This window comes from Astatotilapia calliptera, chromosome 12, assembly GCF_900246225.1.
Source record: "Astatotilapia calliptera chromosome 12, fAstCal1.2, whole genome shotgun sequence".
NCBI lineage: Eukaryota > Metazoa > Chordata > Actinopteri > Cichliformes > Cichlidae > Astatotilapia > Astatotilapia calliptera.
The window spans coordinates 37,360,156-37,380,211 of NC_039313.1; the positions used below are offsets into that span (position 1 = coordinate 37,360,156).

At 44.4% G+C, this 20,056-nt stretch overlaps 1 protein-coding gene across 5 annotated transcripts in view; it reads left to right on the forward strand.

Moving 5' to 3' along the window:
* Window positions 1–3,156: 3,156 nt before the first annotated feature.
* The window catches only part of fnbp1a (formin binding protein 1a), a 39,164-nt gene continuing 22,264 nt past the window's right edge, over window positions 3,157–20,056 (forward strand). For 4 of the 5 annotated variants that reach the window (XM_026187535.1, XM_026187537.1, XM_026187536.1 and 1 more), the window contains exons 1-9: window positions 3,160–3,434; window positions 6,739–6,854; window positions 7,159–7,209; window positions 7,840–7,987; window positions 16,104–16,166; window positions 16,288–16,383; window positions 16,581–16,595; window positions 16,679–16,807; window positions 16,885–17,031. In XM_026187535.1, coding sequence (XP_026043320.1) covers window positions 3,405–3,434; window positions 6,739–6,854; window positions 7,159–7,209; window positions 7,840–7,987; window positions 16,104–16,166; window positions 16,288–16,383; window positions 16,581–16,595; window positions 16,679–16,807; window positions 16,885–17,031 — 795 coding nt within the window. In that variant the 5' untranslated portion in view covers window positions 3,160–3,404. Of the gene's footprint in view, window positions 3,435–6,738; window positions 6,855–7,158; window positions 7,210–7,839; window positions 7,988–16,103; window positions 16,167–16,287; window positions 16,384–16,580; window positions 16,596–16,678; window positions 16,808–16,884; window positions 17,032–20,056 lie in introns of all 5 variants that reach the window. The other variant, XM_026187538.1, reaches the window with a different exon arrangement.

Here is a 20,056-nt window from a genome sequence, read left to right on the forward strand (position 1 = left end):
TGCAAAGAAAAGCCTCTGGACTTCTTTAAGTTGCTTGAAGACGTTTCACCCACGTGTGGGACTAATAAAGGTTATCTTATCTTATCTTATCTTATCTTACCTCTCATCCGAGAAGCTTCTTCAGTTCTAAGGTCAAATGGTGGAGAGTCCCAGATATAAACCTAGTGGGAGTTTCCCCCCACAGAGGGACAAAAGGACCCCTGATGATCCTCTAATCGCCTGAGCCAAGGTGTGAAACTGGGCGTGGGTCCCAATCAGCCAGAGTTTCGGGTGAGTTCATTGTGAAACCTGGCCCCACCTTATCATGCGAATTCCTGAGGTCAGATGGCCCAGGATGTGAGTGGGCGTTAAGGCGTCTGGGAGGGATCTCAGAACTGGATTATAGATGGCAGAGAGTTGGTGTCGTAAACCCCGCCACTGTTCAAAGATGGTCGCTCACAGTGGACATAGATGCTTCTTTCACTCCTCTTTCAAACCATCTGTCCTCTCTGTCCAAAATGTGAACACTGGCATCCTCGAAAGAGTGTCCTTTATCCTTAAGATGCAGATGGACTGCTGAGTCTTGTCCTGTGGAGGTGGCTCTTCTGTGTTGTGCCATGCGCTTGTGAAGTGGCTGTTTGGTCTCTCCAATGTAGAGGTCTGGGCATTCCTCGCTGTACTGTACAGCATACACCTGCATCATCAGCAGTTTTTGCTTGCGTAAAAATTACCGTATCATCCGCATACATAATCGTGTCCACATTTTTGCACACATTAGGCAAGTCATTTACATAAAGTGAAAATAACAGGGGGCCTAGAATTGAACCCTGGGGGACACCTTGCGTACAGTAAAGGGTGACTTGCTATTCTTTATTTGCACGCATTGTTTTCTATCTGATAGATAAGACTGTATCCATTTAACAATGTGATTACTAAAGTTAAATGTCGACAGTCTAGACAAGAGCTTAAGATGATTCACAGTGTCGTACGCAAGCTTGAAATCAAGAAAAACAGCCACAACATAACTGCTCTTGTCTAAGTAAGACTTCACTCTCCGCAATCCGAATTGCATAGGGTGCAAACCCGGATTGGAGTCATTAAGATGTTTGATGATAGAGTTAGGAACCCACTTTTCTGCTATCTTTGAAAAGATAGGGAGTATGCTAATAGGTCAATAATTAGCAGGGTCTGTTTTATCACCCGATTTATAAATTGGTGTAACTTTTGCCACCTTCCAACTCAGAGGAACGACTGCCTGCGTGATTGATAAATTAATAAGATGGGTCACAGGCACCAAAAAACAAGATTTATAATGCTTCAAGAAATTGGTATCAAATCCAAACTCATCCCTTGCGTTAGAACTTCTTTTGGAGTTTGTACGTGCTGCTTTGTCTGTAGGGGCCACCGTAAATATACTTTTATTTATTCACTCCACATAAAATGTAATAAATAAATCATATAATACAAAAAACAACTATTCACAGTTCAACTTTTAAATGGTAAATGGCCTGTATTTATATAGCGCTTTTACTAGTCCCTAAGGACCCCAAAGCGCTTTACATATCCAGTCATCCACCCATTCACACACACATTCACACACTGGTGATGGCAAGCTACATTGTAGCCACAGCCACCCTGGGGCGCACTGACAGAGGCGAGGCTGCCAGACACTGGCGCCACCGGGCCCTCTGACCACCACCAGTAGGCAACGGGTGAAGTGTCTTGCCCAAGGACACAACGACCGAGACTGTCCAAGCCGGGGCTCGAACCGGCAACCTTCTGATTACAAGGCGAACTCCGAACTCTTGAGCCACGATCGCCCCAATTTAACTATTTAAATTTTCAGCTTTTTCCTTTTAAGCAAATTTAAAGTGAAACAACACAAAACACCACAAACCACAACACAATTAAATATAAATTAAAATGTGAAAACAAAAAGAAGATGCACATTCTCTGTCATATGGACCTGCATGAATAAACTTTCTGAATCCTTTATCATCTGCAACTGAAAATAGTTGTGGATGATTACTATACCTTTCTAATGTGACGTTGTTGTCCCTGGCTCTCTTTCTCTCTCTCTCCCTCCCGCTCTGTTCCTGTGCTACTGCGAGGGTAACTACTGCCCCGCCCCCCTCTACCCAGCACAAAGCACAAGGCTTGCGTGCAGAGTGAAGCGGGAAAAAAGGAGCGAGAGAGAGAGAGAAAGGGGAGGGGGGGGGGAGAGACAAAAACCACGGCTCCCAGTAAAGAGCCGGCTCGCGTCGTTCACTTCAACGAGCCGGCTCTAAGAGCCCTTTCGTTCGTGACCGACACATCACTACAAGACAGCGAGACCAAGACGAGACTAAGACCAAGACCACGTAAAAGTGGTCTCGAGACATCCAACTCTAAGTAATAGTAATAAATTACACAGCAAAAGTACATTCATGTAGTTGTAAAAAGCATGATAATATATCAAGTAATCCAAAGTATTCAGAATACATTACTCTTATTGAGTAACGTAATGGAATATGTTACAAAATACATTTTGGGCCATGTAATCTGCAATTTATAGTGGAGTACATGTTAAAAGTAACCTTCCCAACACTGTTTAATAGATCTCTCTGCTCTCTTCCACAGCATGTCTTTATCCTGTCTTCCTTCTCTCACCCCAACCAATCACAGCAGATGGCCCCGCCCCTCCCTTAGCCTGGTTCTGCCGGAGGTTTCTTCCTGTTAAAAGGAAGTTTTTCCTTCCCGCTTTCGCCAAAGTGCTGCTCATAGGGGGTCATATGATTGTTGGGTTTTTCTCTCTATGTATTATTGTAGGGTCTACCTTACAATATAAAGTGCCTTGAGGGATTGTTGTTGTGATTTGGCGCTATATAAATAAAACTGTATTAAATAATTCTTCATTCTGCAAACCCAGCATGTGATTTGATCATGTGTGTGTGTGTTGTTTCCATTGGGTTTTGAGAGTTATAAACTTATTTTGGAAATCCTGCAGTCTGACCTCATCATGTGTTGCAAAAAATAACCTCTTCTCTAAAAGGAAGACATGACGTCATCAAACAGGAAGTATAGTTTAGTTATTGTAAGAAGAGCGCCCCTGCTGATCAAATATCACCATGAACATGTAACGTCAGCTGCAGGTAATTTCGTCACGCTTTGCTTTGTGCAGAGGCAGGGTGGGCCTGCTACTACGCATGCGCACAACTCTCGCAATCTGAGCATCTCCTCACTGATGACAAAGGGTGCTCCGGGGACGTGCTGCGCGTGACCGCGTTCTTTGCTTGCTCAGATGCAGCAGAGACATACAGGTGGAAGTGAGACTGACGGAGCTCCGTGTGTGTAGGTCGGTGAGGTGGAGGATGCGTGCCGTGGGCTGCAGCAGCTGATCACCGGTACCGAGACGAAGAGCGCGAGGAAGGACCAGAGGAAGAACCATGAGCTGCAACTGGGGCACCGAGCTGTGGGTATGTGCACGAGCCGCACCTGAGAGCTTCGCACCGGTAACCTGTAACCGTGTGTGTGTGTGTTTGTGTGTGTGTGCGCGCGCGCGCAGCCTCGTTCTTCTGTCTGCTCTGCCATAGCAACACGATGAATGACGACAGAAGCGCGAGCTACAACCTCCATGATGGTGCAGCACGCGACTCTTACACACACGTTTTTATATCATAGTGAGGACATCTAATTGACATAATGCTTTCCCAGCTGCTTCCCACCCTAAACATAACTCTGACGCTAAAACCACATCTTCAGTCTCAAAAATGTCTTCAAACTCGTGGGGACGGGTGCTTTGTCCCCGTGACTGTTGGCCCTCACAAAGATATGTAAACATAGTACACACACACACAGTCTAGACTCTAGAGAGGGTCCGGTCCTGATCCTTGGAGCAGATTCTGCTAGTGAGTTACCATGGTAACAGCATCTGTGAACCTAACCTGCTGACAGGTGTTCTGCCTCCCCTCCTGCTGCACCAGAAGCAGCCGACTGACCTTCTGTTTTATAAAGTGGCCTCAGTTCAGTTCAGTTTTATTTACACAGCACCAAATCACAACAGCAGTCGCCTCAAGGTGCTTTATATTGTACAGTAGACCCTACAATAATACATACAGAGAAAAGCCCAACAATCATATGACCCCCTATGAGCAGCACTTTGGCGACAGTGGGAAGAAAAGCCTCCCTTTTAACAGGAAGAAACCTCTGGCAGAACCAGGCTCAGAGAGGGGCGGGGCCATCTGCTGTGATTGGTTGGGGTGAGAGAAAGAAGACAGGATAAAGGCGTTGGTCGTGTCCAAATTCATGGGCTGCATCCTCCTGAGGACCCGGCCTTCGCGGTCTACGTGGGCCGGGTCCTCAGAAGGTCGGGTAGGCCGGAAGTAAACGGCTGGGGAAATTGGACGGTCTAGCCTTCTGATTAGCGTCACCGCTGTCTCTGTGGAGTTTAATAAACTCGGCCGACTGCTCCTTGCTATCTAAAATATAACAGGACACTGGTGTAAATTCTCGACCATCTCATACTTCTGTTTAATCAGATTTCTTTTTGACGTTTAGTCAGCTGTGTAAAAACCAAGGAGGAACCCACCCGGGGGATTAATAAAGTTTTATCTAATCTAATCTAATAACTTTAATCTCAGCCAAACTGATTTACTCATGAACAAATAAAACACTGAAAAAAGACCAACAATAACATTTTTAGGTTGTCTAAGTGACTTATATATTACGTTTAACCTGAGTAGCGAAGGTCCGCGGTGATCTGAAAATGATGTGCCGGGAGTTGTGACGTTCTCGGCGGCTTCAGTGACCCTCGAGCTCCCGGCTCGCTATGGAGCTGATGGGTAACAGACGTCTCCGAAAACGTCGAAGCGCTTTTGCAAATATGCGATATCTTGATAAACCGAGCAGATATTTGATGTTTACACAACTACTTTCTCGCCTGAAAATATGTTAAAAGTTTATTTTGTGACCCAGAAAGATTAATAAGAGTAATTTTAAAACTTAGTAGCGGCCGCCATTGTTGGAAACTTTGGCTGGGCCGCGCTATGAATTCTGGGATATGGTAGGTCACAAAGGACACACCCGACTAGGGCTGGGTATCGTCACTGATTTCTAGAATCGATTCAATTCCAATTCACAAGGTCCCAAATCGATTCGATTTAAATCTGGGAAATTTTGACAGTCAGAAATATAATTCAGATCAGTACATTTACATATTTTTGTATCAATAAAAAGGAAGCTGACACACGCAAGACTTTATCACAGGTGTGAGCGTCACAGCAGATGCTTTTGTGTCAAAGTAGCTGAAGATAAAACGCAGAAAAACATGAAAGTGGTTTTCCTGGCCTGGGATTTTATAAAAATATTCTGCAGTACATCAAAAACGAAAGAAAATTATTAATCAACATATGAACATTACCTCTGAAGTTACAGCGGTTTTATTAGAGACACGGCGTTTTGCATTTTGAATAATTTTAAAAAGTTTAAATTTGTTCAGTATTGAACAGCAGAAATGAGGTTTTCTTTTCGGAAAATGTAAAAGGGAAAAAAACAGCAGCCGACAGCCTGTAAACAACAGTAGACTGGTGCGTAACAAGCAAGCGAATAATGAAGAAAGGGAAACTGATCTTGAAGTACAGAGAGAGAGAGAGAGCTGTGCATCGCGGTGGAAGCAAAACAGTAAAAGTCAGAGTGAATTCATGACGATGTTTATGTGAAGCGTTTAGATCTTCTTTTGCTGCTGGTTCGGTCAATATTGTTTGGAGAGACATCAAACTAACAGCTTTAGAATCAGCGCATAAAGGGCGTGAACACAAAGCGCAGACCCGCCGACACATCAGAATCAGCGAGCTGTCGGCTTTCAGCCCCGACCGTGAGAAAGGCGACATCTAACTGATTCTGATCCGCGGGTCACGCTGTGTGTTTAAGGCTATGTGCAGAATTCGTGTACCTTCTCTCATTTACTGTCTTAACTGTTTGGTGGTTCTTGAAATTTTGTGAGATGTCACCTGAGATTCTGGCATTTTGGGCAAAATAAATTTATATTAAAAAATCGATTCAGGATTTTAATGAATCGATTTTACGTTATCCAAGCCAGAATCGATTTTAATCGATGAATCGATTATAAAAACCCACCCCTACACCCGACCCATCCTTCAAATTCGGGGAAAAGGAGGACGCATTAGTCGGCTGCATTCGGAGGAGTCTACGAATTTGGACAGCCTTCGGCGCGTCGCTGTGACGTAATCGGCCTACAAATGCGGCCTCGGGAGGATGCAGCCCATGAATTTGGACATGACCGTTGTGTGTGAGCTCACAGGATCAGGAAGTTCAGATTTGATGGTCCATGTTTGTTTTTCCCATTTCTTTGAGGGCCTGTGAGACCAAACTCACAACACTACTTGTTGGAGATTATGTATCGAAATTTAAGGAGTGGGACCACGCCTCCAAATATGCTCCTTCCGGTCCTCATCTGTACAGGTTCCCCCAGTTCTGCAAGCTGTCATTCTCGTTTACGTGCTCCTCCCCTTTTCAATTCTGTAACTTCTTCACTTCTGTTCAGTACGTGGGGATCTGCCGGGCCCGGGAGCCGTCGCCAGTCCGCCTCAAAGCCTTCCCCAAACCGCAGCTCAGCTCATGCCCAAGCATCACCTTTACCTACTAAAACGCTGTCAAACATAAAATGAGGACGTGGGTCCAGCGAGTAAATTGTTATTTATGCTGTGCTTCAGGTGAGTGTCAGAGGTCAAAGGTCACACTAACATCAGTCTGCTGTTTCAGGATCAGTTTGATAACTTGGAGAAACACACGAGCTGGGGGATCGACTTCCTGGAGAGATACACTAAGTTTGTAAAAGAGCGCGCCGACATTGAGCTGAGCTACGCCAAACAGATCAGGTATAGTCCTTAAACCAAGACCTGAACCATCACGACCATGTAAAACTCCTGGAAAACCTGAATTTAGTTTGTCACATTTGTTAAAGTCAAACTGTGAGGAGGTTTGGAGACAACTCTTTAAACTCCTTCAAATAAATAACAATACCTGATCAGTCAGTTTATCATTAGTACCTGGATTTACTCACAGTGCAGATGATGTGTGTGTAAAACTGATTACCTGAGTGTTACCTTAATGTCTCATTTCAATAAAACCCGAAACCCCAAAAGTCTGTACTACCTGTGTGTCTCACCTGTGTGTCTCCAGAAGTTTGTCGAAGAAGTACCACCCCAAGAGGAACAGAGAAGATGAGAGCAGGTGAGTCTTTACCTGTTTGTACCGAGTTCACCCACGAGTCAAACTTCGTAGTACGGGTCAGTCAGGAACGCTGCAGAAAACCGCAGCTTTGGCAAATACACGATCGCGTTGTGTGAAATCGCAGTTTTGATCAGAAAATGCTGGTTCAGATGTTTCTGCTTGCAATGAAAACACTTGCACTTTGCTGAGCGTGCTCCCTGAGGAGTGGTCGATCGGCCCATACTGCCTACAGTAAATGGACTCACTCCCGGAGTCTCTTCAGAACCTCTTCAGAAATTTGTAGGCACAGGCAAGGGGCGGAGGTGTCCCCTGCCTGCAGAGGGTGGTAGCCATAGATTGGAGGGTTCTGTGGTCGCCGCATCTCTGCTTGTTAGTCCTGCTGGCATCATCAGGCACCGACCTCCACCTCACATTGACAGACTCGAGGTTAAAGTCGGCACCTGCAACTCTGAGGAAATGGTTGTCAGCTGGACACGGGTGCAGTGCTCGGTCTGGGTCAGGTTTGAGTTCCGGTGGAGAGTGACGCGCATGCACCATCAAACTACGGCCGCGCGCTTTGACCGTGAGGTGAAAATGTGCTTCCTGTGAAGTGTGTGTGAGCTGAGCTGGCCAGCCGACTGGTTGTTTCAGGTACACCTGGTTTGTGGCGTTTGCGGCGACTCTGCAGCAGCTGAACGAACTCGCTATCCAGAGAGAAGATCTTGCTGAAAACCTGAACGCACAAATTGTCTGCGAGCTGACACGATACACTCAGGAGCTGAAGACTGAGAGGAAGTCTGTGAGTGCGCACGCACACACCCACACACACACACACACACACACACACACACACACACACACACACACACACACACACACACACACACACTCGTCAAGTCCAGTGGGTTTATTGTCACAGTGGTACAGTACACAGTGAAGCAGCTTCCACATCACTCTACCCACTGCAGCGTGTGTATACATGTTGATGATCATGTGACCTGTGTCTGTGATTTTCATCAGAAGGTTCAAACAAACTAAAATAGAAATAAACTCTAGGAAGTAAAATTTGATTCACTTTGATTTACTTTAAGTCAAAGTGAGAGCTGATGATGAGGATGATTTCTTCAAACCAACAATGTGTCTGAGGGAAATATTGACACTGGTATTCAGTGACTGATTTACTGTTTGATTATTGCAGTCTGGACTGGAATCAGGCCCATGGTCACCAGGGTTGGCCACGTCCACACTGTGGCTCTGCAGGATGTATGTTGCCTCCTAAGCCGTACACAGAGCAGTGATGATGCTCTGTCCGTGAACGTGCCCGACCGTGTTTTTATGCACCAAAGTTATTGCGATGCATTGCTAGTGACATTGTGAGTTCTGACATCCAAGTTCCAGGTATCGTGTCATAAGCCCGCCCTCTCTGCTGCTCAGCAGAATGTGGCGGTTTGAAGGAAGCGTGCTGCCCAAAGCTGAACATCAGACACATCTGCTCAGTTACCCAGCTCTCAGCTGCTCTGCCACATGGAGTCCACACATCACCCCACATTTGGCAACGTGTGGTGAGCATGGCTGAGGCATGCTCTGACATAGTCCCGTCATTCCGAGAGCTGCAGATGTGCCACATGTGGGCCAAACTTATGTCACTTCCTGGTCAGAAACTCGTCCTTAACCCTCTCTCACCCTGATGGCACTTAAATGTGCGACAATGCCAATAACACAGATGTAGGAGTGGGACTCGATTACAAAAAAATTATATAAATAATTAGAGGCTTTGTAATTAGTGAATCTCTATTAATCACATTTCATTGCACAAGAACATTTGACCCAAAACACAAATGTTTTTTTTTTATTTAAAGGGTTTTAATGGGCGACAGAATGAATTAATAGATATGGACATGAATATTATAAAGTCAAGCTCTTTTAATTTATGGAAAAAAACATTTAAACTGCATGTCAGTCCTAGCAACGCACTTCCTTCTTCTGTGTGCATCAGTGTAATCGGTATACCAGCAAATCGTGCATTGACAAAAGTTCCCCTTGGAAGGCAAAGTGCAATTAAATGTCTTATTTTTTTCAAATTAATTAATCGCAATTAACGCGTTAAATTCTCACCCCTAAATTAAAGATGAAGTTACCATAGTAACTTAGTCACACTAACATAGCTGATTTATGAAGTTCTCTTTAAAATAAAAGACATTAGGCACAGACTAATAAGCTGGACTTCCTCTTCCTGGGGAAAGTGCACGTAACACTTTCCACCCCCCAACCCCATTGTCCTTTATTGGATACGTCTGCAGCAGGAGCCAGTTACACCAGGCTGATCCTTCCGTCCACCAATCACATCCGAGCCCCTGGACAGGTGAATTGGCATATGCAAATTCAGACATCACGAATAAACAACACACAGCAGCATTTTGGATTAACTGCAAATGGAAGAAAGCAGTCTTACATATTTGTTTAATATGTGCATTGAAGGACATGTCCTGGTCAAAAATGACTCCAAGGTTCCTCACAGCGTTACTGGAGGCTGAGGTAATGCCATCCAGAGTAAGAATCTGCTTAGATACCATATTTCTAAGGTTTTCAGGGCCGAGTACAATAGTCATGGGATTTCTGGCTCTTTTTAGAGAACCAGCTCTTTCGGCTCCAAACTGGCTCTTCAGGTTGTTTTGTTGCTTTAATTAATTTATTATTAACAATAATATAAAATTATGCACAAAAGGAATTACTAATGTAAAAACAGTGGTTTTATCTATATATGCTTATATATAAATATATGTGGTGGCCCCTAGAGACAAAGCACGTACAAACCCCAAAACACATTTCTAGCGTTATTCAGGGCCGAGTACAATAACCTCAGTTTGATCTGAATTAAGAAGCAGAAAGTTAGCGGCCATCCAGGGGCCCGTTCTTCGTACCTCGCTTACTACATCCAAGATCAAATCATCGCGCTAACTTTGAGCTCACTATCCCGGTTCTCCGAACACACCTGTTGTTGACGATTAGTATAGCTGGATGAAGTAATGTGAGATCACTGGGTGGCTTAACAGGGGCTACGCATCGATAGTAGAAACATTGATCGGCAACCCTTTGATTGGTCGGCAAAAAGTATTTTTCGGCAGCAGAGCAAGAACTCTTGAGTGAGGGATTTCAGGAGTTTCAGAGTTTAATTAAAACGCAAGGGAACACTGCAAAGGCTGCAAAAGCAAGGAGAGAGGGCTGGCAGGAAGTTGCTGACAAATTAAACTCGTAAGTAATTTAATAATAATAATAATAATGGATTGGATTTATATAGCGCTTTTCAAGGCACCCAAAGCGCTTTACAATACCACTATTCATTCACTCCCACATTCACACACTGGTGGAGGCAGCTACAGTTGTAGCCACAGCTGCCCTGGGGCAGACTGACAGAAGCCAGGCTGCCATATCGCGCCATCGGCCCCTCTGGCCAACACCAGTAGGCGGTAGGGTAAATTTATTATATTATATTACATTATATCCTCTTTCACATTAGAGCCACGACAGGACCCACTAGAACATGGGAACAAGTAAAAGTGAAATATAAGAATATTCTACAGAATGGTAATATTTATCACTTATGTTGCTTGTCGTCTCTTGGAAAGAGACCCTGGAATACTCTGTTTGTTTGTTCATAACAGCAACCAAGAAAAGGGCAGAGCAAACAAAGACAGGTGGTGGTCCTGCACCCCCTCGTCAACAAGTTGGTTAAGTAAATAATACCCTCACGGGAAAATCGATATCTCTCTATGAGCACACTGTCGCGGTGAGCTAAAGGATCCTGTCTATCCCGCAATATACGCTGGATTCTGAGGACTCTCCTTATCAATCTTGCACCTTCCGCAATGGGTGGCTCGCGTATACGGACAGGACATGGCTGCGACAGGCTTCCCAAATCCACCTTCGCTTTTATAGCCGTGGTCTCTCATCTTGATTACAGGAAGTAATTTACTATTACTACTCTGAAATATGAATTACATCTGTAATAATCACATACATGTAATAGAATGATTAATAGTTCATTTCCCTTTTTTAGGGAATGACCTGTATGTATCTGTGTGACATCAATAAAAGGATCAAGTGCTGCATTATCTTTTTTTTTTTTTTTTTTTTTTTTTTTTCTTAAATGACATCAGAAACAGCAGTATGCGACATTATGTGATGGCAGAGCTTCAGTTCATCCTTTGTCTTTTTTTTTTTTTTTTTTTTTAATAAATAGGACAGGGGGAATGAATGAGAGAAAGAGGGGGAGAGAAAGAAAGAAAACCAAAGGGGAGAAGAGACGGTGAGAAGGGGGGGGAAGAGAGAGAAAAAAAAAAAAAAGAACTCCTGGGTCACCTGTATGGAGAAAAAAAAAAAACAAACAAAAAAAACAAACAGAGGAGACAGCAAACAACAAAGAGCAACATAATAATAGAGAAAACAAAGCACCATCACAATAAACTAGCTAGTCATAGATATCAATATTTACTAAATAATAAACGATATTGTGCAGCACGCAAGATAGACAGCGCACAGTGTGCTTTGAGGCAGCAGCCAAGAAAGCTGTGGTCCGCGTCTGTGAACACCCGTGTGCTGCATTATCTTTAGTTACATTGATAATATTTATTTATGGTAAAACAGTGGTAAAATATCGCTGTTGTTTTCGTATAAATGAAGCGGACATACCTGAGTGGCCGCGATCTAATCTTGTTTACATAAAGTAAACCTGCTCCCGAGCAGGTTTACGCTTACGGCTCTGTTGCTATGGCAGCAAGTCCCGGATGAGCTTCGGAGAACCGAACGATCCAAGATCACGCGAAATCGTCAACAATCAAATCCAGCTAACTCACTTAGCGCAGTACGAAGAACAGACCCCAGGTCTTTAAGACATTCCTGCAGTTTAACTCATTGCTTTGTGTTATCTGGCTTCATGGTAAATGGTAAATGGCCTGTATTTGTATAAAGCGCTTTGGGGTCCTTAGGGACTAGTAAAGTGCTTTACACATCCAGTCATCCACACATTCACACACTGGTGCTGGCAGCTACATTGTAGCCACAGCCACCCTGGGGCGCACTGACAGAGGCGAGGCTGCCGGACACTGGCGCCACCGGGCCCTCCGACCACCACCAGTAGGCAACGGGTGAAGCGTCTTGCCCAAGGACACAACGACCGAGACTGTCCAAGCTGGGGCTCGAACCGGCAACCCTCCGATTACAAGACGAACGCCAAACTCTTGAGCCACGATCGCTTCGATTGCGTACCGAACCGAAAGCACTGTATCGAACGGTTCAATATCGATACGAGTATCGTTGCACCCCTAGTAGCTAGATCAACAAACCGTGGTTAACTTAGCAGCAGACCGCTTCGTGTCACTGTTTATCCCACTGCCAGCCTGAGTCCAGGCCACTAGTGATGGGTCGGTCGCAAACGAAATGGCTCTTAGAGCCGGGTCTTTGACGTGAACGGCGCGAGCCGGCTCCTTATCGCGAGCCGTGGGGTTTTTTTTTTTCCTTTCTCTTACCCTCTCTCTCGCACTTTTTTCCGCTTCACTCCACACGCAAGCCTTGTGCTTTACGCTGGGTAGAGGGGGGAGGGGCGGTAGTTACACTCAGTAGCACAGGAACAGAGCGGGAGGGAGAGAGAGAGAAAGAGAGCCAGGGACTAGTGATGTGCGATACCACTGATTTCCTTTCCGATCCGATACCAAGTAATATTCAGGGTGGTATCGACAATACTGATCCGATACCGATACTTTGTACAAAAACTTATTTTGTTTATTGTATCTCAAATTATAGCATCATAATGATTACAGGACATCAGATTACTTGTTCTTATCACTTAATAATGCAGAGTTCATCACATAGAAATAAAAAAACTTAAGTTGTGCGCATTTTGAACACCTTGCCTGCCTGCAGCAGTAAAGGACTCCGTGAGAGACGTCTGTCTCGCCCTGGCAGCACCTGTCCCTCTCCTCCTCTTCAGTTCACCTCAACATACGCTCGTCATATTCTGTGATATGATTTACTCTGAGGTGTTTGACAGGGTTAGTGATGTTGCCACAACATACATGCCAACCCTGCCGATTTTCCACCCGGACAACAAAATTGAAAAACCATATTGCAGAATTCATAGCGCGGCCCAGCCAATTCCAGTTTCCAACAATGGCGGCAGCGACTTAGTTTTAATATCACTCTTATTTCTCTTTCTGGGTCGCAAGAAAACTTTTAACATATTTTCAGGTGAGAATGTAGCTGTGTAAACTTCAAATATCTGAGCCGACACATCGTCTTCAAACCCCCACGGTCTTTCATTACTCGGGTTAAACATGATATATAAGTCACTTTGATAACTTCAAAATGTTATTGTTTGGCTTTTTCAGTGTTTTATTTGTTCGTGAGTAAATCGGTTTGGCTGAGATTAAAGTTATTAGATTAGATTAAATTAAATTAAACTTTATTAATCCCTTGGGAGGGTTCCTCCGGGGTTTTCACACAGCTGAATAAACGTCAAACAGAAAATTAATTAAACAAAGTGTGAGATGGTCGAGAGTTTATGCCAGCGCCCGGTTATATTTTAGATAGCAAGGAGCAGACGGCAGTTTCACTCCACCAAGGGAGCTCGTGACGTACTACCCGGCTTTCTTTAGACCGCGAAAGCCGGTCCTCAGGTGGAAGCAGCCTCTGAATTTGGACACCCCCGCTGTTTCCGGGCCGGCCAATAATAACGGTGACATTTAACATATTTTACCCGATAAATAAACCCTGTAAAATGCATTTTGAATGTCTCCCTAATTCTAAGGTCTCAAGGTTGGCAAGTATGGCCACAACACCTCACTTTTTTGCCACATGTATTGCAAACCACGTCTCAGCTGTTTGTGGAGGTAAAATACGTCCGCACATGACTCCAATTACGCTCAGCCATTGTTGTGAGTGCGCACGCCAAGGGGCTGCGAGACTTTTATACAGCCGTATTTCGCACATGACTATGAAAGGCGGAAGAGGAAGTAGTTCCTTTGAATGTAGACAATCTGAATTTTATAATTTCTTTCCACTGTGTTTCTGTTAATGATAAACTACAAATTTACCCTAAATTACTAAAATATCGATATTTTAATGTGAGAATCGATTCTAGAAGATAAATGTTTGGTATCGGAGGAATCGATATTTCAGGATCGATCCGCACATCACTACCAGGGACAACAACGTCACATTAGAAAGGTATAGTAATCATCCACAACTATTTTCAGTTGCAGATGATAAAGGATTCAGAAAGTTTATTCATGCAGGTCCATATGACAGAGAATGTGCATCTTCTTTTTGTTTTCATATTTTAATTTATATTTAATTGTGTTGTGGTTTGTGGTGTTTTGTGTTGTTTCACTTTAAATTTGTAAAAGGAAAAAGCTGAAAATTTAAATAGTTAAAAGTTGAACTGTGAATAGTTGTTTTTTGTATTATATGATTTATTTATTACATTTTATGTGGAGTGAATAAATAAAAGTATAAAAGCTCGCACTGGAACAGTTCGCAGCAGAGTGTGAAGCAGCGGGAATGAGGATCAGCACCTCCAAATCTGAGGCCATGGTTCTCAGCCGGAAAAGGGTGGAGTGCCCACTCCGGGTCGGGGATGAGTTCCTGCCCCAAGTGGAGGAGTTCAAGTATCTCAGGGTCTTGTTCGCGTGGTGAAGAGGGAGCTGAGTGTAAAAGTGAAGCTCTCAATTTACCGGTCCATCTACGTCCCTACCCTCACCTATGGCCACAAGCTGTGGGTAGTGACCGAAAGAACGAGATCGCGGATACAAGTGGCAGAAATGAGCTTCCTCCGAAGGGTGGCTGGCCTCTCCCTTAGAGATAGGGTGAGAAGTTCAGCCATCCGGGAGGGGCTCAGAGTAGAGCAGCTGCTGCTCCACATCGAAAGGAGCCAGCTGAGGTGGTTCGGGCATCTGACAAGGATGCCCCCTGGGGGCCTCCTGGGTGAGGTGTTCCAGGCATGTCCCACCGGGAGGAGGCCCCGGGGCAGACCCAGGACACGCTGGAGAGATTATATCTCTCGGCTGGCCTGGGAACGTCTTGGTGTTCCCCCGGATAAGCTGGAGGAGGTGGCTGGGGAGAGGGAGGTCTGGGCCTCTTGGCTTAGGCTGCTGCCCCCGCGACCCGGCCTCGGATAAAGCGGATGAGGATGGATGGAGATTTACGGTGGCCCCTACAGACAAAGCACATACAAACTTCAAATCACGTACGAACTCCAAAACACGTAAAAACACTTAAAAACTCCAAAACACGTAAAAACACATACAAACTCTGAAGCACGTACAAAAGACAACAGAAGTGCTCCAGGATGCTAGGGGGCAGTGTTGAGCTTTTGTTACCTAGTGGCTACACAAGCCAGCAAGTACCAACGACCGGATTTGGTGTGTGGTAGTAACAGGTAAATGAACTTTTTTTTTTTTAAATTATTTGACTATATATGAATGCTTGTGTATAAATACATAAACAATACACATATGCTTTCGTGCTTTCAATTGTGTAATTTAACTGATCTAGTAGCTCTGTTTTGGAAGTTCAGTTCATGCTAGAAATGTGTTTTGGAGTTTGTGCATGTTTTGTCTCTAGGGGCCACCGCATATATTTATATATAAACATATATAAATATTATTGTTAATAATAAATTAATTAAAGCAACAAAACAACCTGAAGAGCTGGTTCGGAGCTGAAAGAGCCGGCTCTTTTTAGTGAGTCGAACCGAAACAGCCAGTTCTCTAAAAAGAGCCGGAAATTCCATCACTACAGGCCACAGAGAAACTAACTGGGTGTGCTTAATTTGCTTTGTAGTGCAGACCCAGTTATTCTCAGTGTGATTTCGTCAGTTCAACCGGTTCGACCAGTCTGACCAGTCTGTTTTATTGTCGCAGCATTTCCAAGATGGCCGCCGTGCACAGCAGCACATTGAGAGCTCCTGGAAACAGCTGGAGTCTGTAAGTGACCTTTGCCCCTGCCCACCAACACACTGTCCCCACCCCAAACTCTGTAGAAGCGGAAACTTGTTTGGACTGTTTATTTTTGTTTGTTTGTTGTTTTTTTTTACTTATTTTTCAGAGTAAGCGGCGGTTCGAACGTGACTGTAAGGAGGCGGAGCGAGCTCAGCACGTCTCTGACAAAATCGACCTGGACAATAAAACGGATGGAGAGAAGGTCAGAACACTAAGCTCTTGTCAGGGGGAGTGTGGGCGAAGCTTGAGCACCCCTGCAGTGATATGATTGGACGTTATTTATCAACTATGACCCAGGGGTTGAATAAAACAGCTGATTGTGGTCCATTTTAATCCCTAACATCATACTTAGTCCTGTCTGTCTGCCTGTGTCTCTCTCTGTCTGTCCGTCCATCACAGCGCTGCTCGCTGAAGGTGCGTCTCTTCTTCACTGATAAGCATATTTTGAGTCGTCTCCCGTTGGCAATCGTCGGTGTGAAAGTTTTCTCTGTTTTCAGGCTCGTCAGACAGCTCAGCAGAAACAACAAGCTGCTGAGGAGTCCAGGAAAGACTACGTGACAAGTTTAAACCAGTTTAACCAGGATCAGCACCAGCACTACCACACACTGGTACCAGTAATTTACCAGGTAGGACTTCCTGTTATGCAGTGATGTCATCAGTGAGTGTGGCGATGTGTACTCAGGCATGTGCCTCTGCCCTGCAGCGTATCCAGGACATGGAGGAGCGGCGGATCGAGAGGATTGGGGAGGCGATGCGTTCGTTGGCCGAGGCTGAGAGAAAAGTTCTTCCTGTTGTGAGCCGCTGTCTGGACGCCATGATGGAAGCTGCTGAAAGCATACAGCCAAGAAAGGTGAGAGTCCCGGGACTTTGCCCACAGAACCAAACACCTGATTTAGATTAGGCTAATTTGCCCTGAAGGTTATTTCCATGTGCACATCTGGATATCTAGTTTTCTCCCTAGAAGTTCCGATGTGACCGTGTTGATGTCCTTGAGTCCATCGACCCTTCAGACTGAATTTGGTTAGATGAGTAAACTCACAAGAAACACGCCAGCGAGCATGGCGGGTGGAAAGGGAATATCTAACGCCACCATCTGGCCAGGTTGTGTGCTGAGTTTGCACGTGTCTCTGGGTTCTCCGACTTCCACTCTGGTTTTGTCTGTTCCAGAAGTCCTGTGCTTTGTTCTGATGCAGCTTTGCAATCCTAACCCAATTCTGCCACGCTCTTCTTAGAGGAGAGGCTTTCTCCTTCCAAACAGCCACACTTGTTCAATCTCAAAAGGCTGATTCTGTCCATCTGGTTCTGTTCAGTGAGAGAAATGTTTCATCATCATCAGATGACGTCTTCAGTCTCAGCTGACTGCAGGTTTCAACCTTATAAACAGGACATTTGCACAATGACTGACACTAGCAGCACTGAATGAACAATGGGCTGTGAGGTCAGTTTATGATCATTTACCATTCACAGAGAGTTGGGGAATGGCTGCAATCACAGCATTGTAAGATGGTGACAGATGTACCCTTAGGCCCCCTCCTGGATACAGAGATCAAGGTCAAGGTAACTTTATTTATACCCATAGGCAAGGTAAATTTGCTTTACAGACAAAATGATAGCATTTGGCATCCCTTCAAAAACAAACATACCTAATAAAGATATAAACCTCCCTGTAGCACATATATAGTAATTTAATATTTCGAATCAAAAACAGTTCTTATTTAATTCAGTGACAGCAACGGGGACAAAGCTATTTTTATAACGCTTTGTCCTGCATCTCGGAAATAGAAACCTCCGTCCTGAGGAAAGAAGCTGAAATTCACCCCTTAGAGGATGGGAACCATTTTTAAGGATTGATAAAGCCATCCTCTGTACCTGCTTGGAGTACAGGGAGGCTAAACAAGACTGTGGCTCACCTATCAGACGACTGGACCATCTCACTATCTGATTCAGAGAGTTTTTCTCTGTGACAGAGGTCTGACTGAACCATGCCACCAAACAAAAGGACAAAATAAAAGAACGAAACTGATCTAAAAGTCTTTTAATTAAAATATGGGGCTGTTTTGTATTAAAAGCCGAAGAAAAGTCAATGAAAAGAAGTCTTGCAAAAGTCCCTTTACTCTGTACATGTTTAAGAATCAGATTTAGTGAAGTCAAAAGTGCGTCCTCCACTCCTCTGTTGGGCCTATATGCAAACTGCATTGGATCCAGCTGATGTTCAGTCTCTTTCATAATCACATTTCTGATGATTTTTTCAAAGACTTTCATTACAACTGAAGTGAGGGCAACAGGCCTGAAGTCGTTTAGAATTGTTGGACGACTAGATTTAGGGACAGGAACCACGACTGCTTCTTTCCAAAGAGAGGGCACATGTTGTGTTTGAAAGGATTTATTCAAAATAACCTGAAATATAGGACTGAGTTTATCAGCACAAGATTTAATTAGGCGGCCACTAATATTATCAGGACCCTGGCTCTTGTTCACATTGACTGTATGAAAGGCCTTTTTAACATCGCTGAGTTCAATGATAAAGTGCTGAGTATCTCTCAGTTTCTGTTTCAGTTCCAAAATATCCTCGCTGAAATCAGAAGAACTAAAACGAGCATAAAACATGTTTAAAGCGTTTGCAAATCTCTGTCTGAATTAAAACCATCTAAGATGATCTGACTGCTGCTCTGGGGATTTTGGAACCCTGCTATGGTTTTCATACAAGTCCAGGCAGACCCAAAATTTTTTGCAGCACATTTGCTTTCAAGAAGGTTTTTGTAGTTCTGTTTTGCTTTCAAGAGCTCGATTTTCAGGTCCTTGGTGGCTGTCTGAAAATCAGTAACAGCCCCCTCTTTAAAGGCCTGTCTCTTTTTCCTTAAACAGGATTTGACGCTTTTAGTGACCCATGGCTTATTGTTAGCGTAGACTTTAACGCGCTTACGGGGTATAATCATGTCTTTACAAAATATTGCATAAGAGCTAGTAACATCCACCAAAGCGTCGAGATCATCTCCACAAGACTGAATAAAAACTTCCCAATCTGTAAGCACAGATTCTTCTGACCATATGTCAACATCCTTAGTCTTTGTCTTCTCTCGTTTTAAGACTGAGATGCACACAGTTATGGTCAGAAGATCCCAGAGGAGGAAGCGGGAGGGATTTATAAGCATTCTTCACCGATCCGTAACAAAGGTCCAACATTTTATCCCGTCTGGTAGGACAGGATACATATTGATACAGATTGCCCAAAGTTGATTCAAGAGAGACATGGTTAAAGTTCCCCATTATAAAGTTTGGGCGTCAGGAGAGAGCGCCTGCAGCTTCTGCACTACGTCTGAGATGATGCTGCAGATGGAGGCGGGGTGAGCCCTGAATGTAAGCTATGGTAATAAAAAGTTGTGGAAACTCACGAGGGAGATAAAAAGGGCGCAGCGACACGGATAAAAGTTCAACATCTGGTGTACAAATACACTCTCTAACAGTCACAGCGGTACAGTAACGTTTGTTCACATACAAGCATACTCCCCCTCCTTGAGATTTCCTTGTTACCCGTGCATCCCGATCCTGGCGAAAGGGAGCTCCAAAACCGTCAACTGAAAAATCGGCGTCCTGGTCCTGGTCCAGCTCCAGCTCCGTCGGCCATGTCTCGGAAAAAACCATCACTCAGCTGTCCCTGAAGTCTTTCTGGCACCTGACGTTTCCCTGGAGTTCATCCAGCTTGTTCCTAAGAGACTGAACATTTCCAAGGATAACAGACGGCAGGGGAAACAGACTGACCTGTTGTCTCCTCAGACGCAATTTAACACCTCCACGTCTCCCTCTTTTCCTCTTCTCACTCGTTCTGTTAGAGTCTCTATGTATAAAATCCGGCATACATGAGGTGAGGTCCTTAC